The following is a 4,893-nucleotide window of genomic DNA, read 5'->3' on the forward strand; positions in this document are numbered from 1 at the left end:
GGGTCTCGGGGAGGACCCCGGCCGCCATGGCTGCCACCACGGGGGCCACCCCATAGACCGCGGGGGGCAGGAAGGGGTAGTACTCATCCATCATCTTCACCAACGGCGCCACGATGCCACCTACTCGGGCCATGGTGCTACCAAAACCCAACCCGGTCTGCCTGCCGGTGCCACGGGGTGGTCAACGTGGGGTGAGGACCCACCTTGGTGGTGTCAGGGGTGGGACCTGCCCCGTGGTGGGGTCACGGGGACGGGGTTTTACCTGATGGGGGTGGGGTAGAGCTCGGTGGTGTAGAGGAAGACGCAGTTGAAGGAGGCAGAGAGACAACCCTTGCCGATGACGGCCAACGCCGTGCGCACCGTCTGGAGCTCTGGGGTGGAGAGAGGGACCAGGTGGACAATGGGTTTGGGGTGGAGGCACCTCAACGATGGGGTGATGGTGGGATGGAGAAAGAAGGGAGAATGTAGGGATGGACAAGTGGATCATTGGATGGGTGGTTGGAGATGTGGATGGGTGGTTGGAGATGTGGATGGGTGGTTGGAGATGTTGGAGACATGGATGGGTGGTTGGAGATGTGGATGGGTGGCTGGAGATGTGGATGGGTGGTTGGAGATGTGGATTTGGAGACATGGTTGGGTGGTTGGAGACCTGGATGGTTGGACAGATGGTTTTTAAACATCATGAAGGATGGTGACTCATCATCTCACCACCTACTTATCCATCTGGACATCATCTTGGGTCACCAGCTCTAGGTGACCCTGCTTGAGAAGGAGGGTTGGACCAGATGACCCCCAGAGGTCCCTTCCAACCTCAACCATACTGTGGGGAAGTGTGGGGATGGATGGAGAGGTGGGTGGTGGGATGGGTGGATGGATGGATGGAGAGGTGGGTGGTGGGATGGATGGATGGATGGGGAGGTGGGTAGATCCATCATTCAATGGCTGGAGAAGGGAGGGATGGATGAAGAGTTGTGTGAAGGATTGGTGGGGACATGGGTGGCTGGATGAGGGTGAAGAAGACCTCCCCATCACCCCATCACACCTACCTGTGGAGACAAAGATGTTGGCAATGATGACCAGCCCTGCCAAGAAGAGGGCCACCATGAGTGACACCCGCCGGCCGATGTAGCTCAAGGAGATGGTCACCACCACTTTGGCCGGGAAGTCAACGGCACCAAAAATCACCTGGATGAGGTAAATGCTGACACCAAAGTTCTGCAGATCCATGGCCAGGCCGTAGTAGGAGAAACTGATGGAGAACCTGGAGAAGAGGAGAGAACGGCGTGGACCTTGAGGTGATGTGACCTCCCTGGGATGTCACCATGGCATGGGACAGGGCAGGGACCTCAGGGGGAGGAGAAGAGGGCTGTGGTGCAGTTGGATGGTTGGATTCTCTGAGTGTCCAGCTGGCCATCTTTCCAGTCATCCAGCTGTCCTTCTGACCAGCTCTCCAACCACCTGTCCATCCATCTGTCCGTCCAACCAACCATCCAACCATCCATCTGTCCATCCATCTGTCCATCCAACCAACCATCCAACCATCCATCTGTCCATCTGTCCATCCATCCAACCATCCAAACATCTATCCAACCATCTTTCTAACCATCCATCTGTCCATCCAACTAACCATCCAGCCATCCATCTGTCCATCCATCTGTCCATCCATCCAACCATCCAAACATCTATCCAACCATCTTTCTAACCATCCATCTGTCCATCCAACTAACCATCCAGCCATCCATCTGTCCATCCATCTGTCCATCCAACCAACCATCCAGCCATCCACCTGTCCATCCATCTGTCCATCCAACCAACCATCCAGCCATCCACCTGTCCATCCATCTGTCCATCCAACCAACCATCCAGCCATCCATCTGTCCATCCATCTGTCCATCCAACCAACCATCCAACCATCCATCTGTCCATCCAACCAACCATCCAACCATCCATCTGTCCATCTGTCCATCCATCCAACCATCCAAACATCTATCCAACCATCTTTCTAACCATCCATCTGTCCATCCAACTAACCATCCAAACATCTATCCAACCATCCATCTGTCCATCCAACAAACCATCCAACCATCTGTCCATCCAGCCAAACATCCATCCAACCATCCTTCTTCCATCCATCCCACCTTCCAGCCATCTCTCCAACTCTCCACCCACCTTCCCATCCCTCCACCCCCTCACTCATCCCTCTCTCCTCTCCTCTCCCTCAGCCCCACCAGACTTCCCCAGCCCAGTCCCACCAGACGATGGAGAGGCAGAAGAAGATGTGACGGATGACCGGGGTCCGGACCAGGTCGGAGATGGTGTAGGAGGACTTCAAACCAGCCAACTCCTCCTTCATGTTGGACTTCAGATTCTGAGAGAGGGAGAAATGGGAGAGGTTTGGTGATGGATGGAGGTGGGAACCCAAGTCCCACCTCCCACCATGGGGCCACCATACCTCCACCGTGATCTTCTCCCCTTCCTCCTTCCTCTTGTTAATCCTGGCCACCCTCTGTAGGACCTTCACAGCCCTCTCGGCCTTCCCCGAAAGCACCAACCAACGAGCAGACTCGGCCAACCACCTGCAGTCAACCAGAGGGAAACTGAGGCACGGAGAGAGCTCCACATGTCCCCATGGTCTTCTTCTTCACCCACGTGTCCTACCAGGAGTAGAGGAGGAAGACAAAGAAGGGCAGAGAGACGGTGAGCTGGAGCCAGCGCCAGTGGGGGACGGCGTAGGCCACGCCAGCCAGGAGGATCTGACCCAGGGTGTAGGCGAAGCCGGTGATGGCCACGGTGATGGCGCGGTAGGGGGTGGGGATCCACTCCACCACTGCAAGAGACCATGGGGACATGGCTGACTTGATGTTCACCACGGCCCTTGGGGGCATCCACATCCATGGCCATGGCAATGTTCCTCTCCATGGCCATGGTGATGTCCACATCCATGGCCATTGGAACATCCATGGGCATTGCAATGTTCTTTGCCATGGTGATGGCCACATCTATGGCCACTGGGACATCCATGGCCATTGGGTTATCTCCATCTATGGCCATGGCAATGTTCTTCTCCATGGCCATGGTGATGTCCATATCCATGGCCATTGGGTCATCTCCATCTATGGCCATGATAATGTTCCTCTCCATGGCCATGATGATCTCATCTGATAGCCACATCTATGGCCACTGGGAGATCCATGGCCATTGGGTCATCTCCATCTATGGCCATGATAATGTTCCTCTCCATGGCCATGATGATCTCATCTGATAGCCACATCTATGGCCACTGGGAGATCCATGGCCATTGGGTCATCTCCATCTATGGCCATGATAATGTTCCTCTCCATGGCCATGATGATCTCATCTGATAGCCACATCTATGGCCACTGGGAGATCCATGGCCATTGGGTCATCTCCATCTATGGCCATGATAATGTTCCTCTCCATGGCCATGATGATCTCATCTGATAGCCACATCTATGGCCACTGGGAGATCCATGGCCATTGGGTCATCTCCATCTATGGCCATGGTGATGTCCACATCCATGGCCCTTGGAACATCCATGGCCATGGCAATGTTCTTCGCCATGGTGATGGCCACATCTATGGCCACTGGGACATCCATGGCCATTGGGTTATCTCCATCTATGGCCATGGCAATGTTCTTCTCCATGGCCATGGTGATGTCCATATCCATGGCCATTGGGTCATCTCCATCTATGGCCATGATAATGTTCCTCTCCATGGCCATGATGATCTCATCTGATAGCCACATCTATGGCCACTGGGAGATCCATGGCCATTGGGTCATCTCCATCTATGGCCATGGTGATGTCCACATCCATGGCCCTTGGAACATCCATGGCCATGGCAATGTTCTTCGCCATGGTGATGGCCACATCTATGGCCACTGGGACATCCATGGCCATTGGGTTATCTCCATCTATGGCCATGGCAATGTTCTTCTCCATGGCCATGGCAATGTTCTTCTCTATGGCCATTGGAACATCCATGGCCATTGGGTCATCTCCATCCATGGCCATGGCGATGTTCTTCTCCATGGCCATGGTGATGTCCACATCCATGGCCATTGGAACATCCCTAACCCATTGGGTTGTCCCCACCCGTGTCCCCATGGTCCCCTTGTCCCCTCACCCAGGCAGGCGATGCTGAGGCCGAAGCCGGAGAGGGCCATGCCACCGGCGAAGCGGAAGACGCAGTAGGACGCGTAGTTGGGGGCGAAGGCCGTGCAGGTCCCCATCACCCCCAACTGCAGGTAGGACCACATCAACATGGCCTTGCGCCCAAACCTGCAACGGGGAGACACTGGGAGTCACTGGGTGCCACCGGGTGAAGGTCCCATGTCCCATGGGGATGGGTCTCTTCTGTCCTTACTTGTCCGAGAGGCCACCAAGGACCAGGGCGCCCACCAGGACTCCAGCCATGTAGATGGACTGGGCCATCTGCCGGAGCTGCCGGTAGCTGCAGACGAGGTCCCACTATGGGGACAGGGATGAGCTGAGGATGAGTTGTCTTCTCCTTCCACCCATCAGTCCTTCCTCTGTTCTCCTCTCCATCCATCCACCCATTCCACCACCTCCATCTTGCGTTGTCCCTATTGCCCCAGCTTCCCCCCTACGGCTCCATCTCCACCCCATGTGGCTCCATCTCCATCCCTCCATCTCCTGTGGCTCCATCTCCACACCTCAACCCCATATGGCTCCATCTCCACCCCTCCATCTCCATATGGTTCCACCTCCATATGGTTCCATCTCCATCCCTCCATCTCCACATCTCAACCCCATATGGCTCCATCTCCACCCCTCCATCTCCTATAGATCCATCTCCACCCCTCCATCTCCATATGGTCCCATCTCCATCCCTCCATCTCCATATGGT

At 55.4% G+C, this 4,893-nt stretch overlaps 1 protein-coding gene across 1 annotated transcript in view; it reads right to left on the reverse strand.

The window, feature by feature from the left end:
* Positions 1–7: 7 nt before the first annotated feature.
* Positions 8–4,893, reverse strand: part of LOC104529002 (solute carrier family 22 member 6-A) — a gene marked incomplete at its 3' end in the record, with an annotated part of 5,593 nt that continues 707 nt past the window's right edge. The window contains exons 2-9 of the mRNA XM_010173171.1: positions 4,390–4,493; positions 4,150–4,304; positions 2,659–2,827; positions 2,453–2,576; positions 2,253–2,368; positions 1,047–1,261; positions 263–371; positions 8–161 (exon numbers count right to left, since the gene is read on the reverse strand). Of these exons, the coding sequence (XP_010171473.1) occupies positions 8–161; positions 263–371; positions 1,047–1,261; positions 2,253–2,368; positions 2,453–2,576; positions 2,659–2,827; positions 4,150–4,304; positions 4,390–4,457 (1,110 nt within the window). The remainder of the gene's footprint in view (positions 162–262; positions 372–1,046; positions 1,262–2,252; positions 2,369–2,452; positions 2,577–2,658; positions 2,828–4,149; positions 4,305–4,389; positions 4,494–4,893) is intronic.

This window comes from Antrostomus carolinensis, unplaced genomic scaffold, assembly GCF_000700745.2.
Source record: "Antrostomus carolinensis isolate BGI_N321 unplaced genomic scaffold, ASM70074v2 scaffold24128, whole genome shotgun sequence".
Classification (NCBI taxonomy): domain Eukaryota; kingdom Metazoa; phylum Chordata; class Aves; order Caprimulgiformes; family Caprimulgidae; genus Antrostomus; species Antrostomus carolinensis.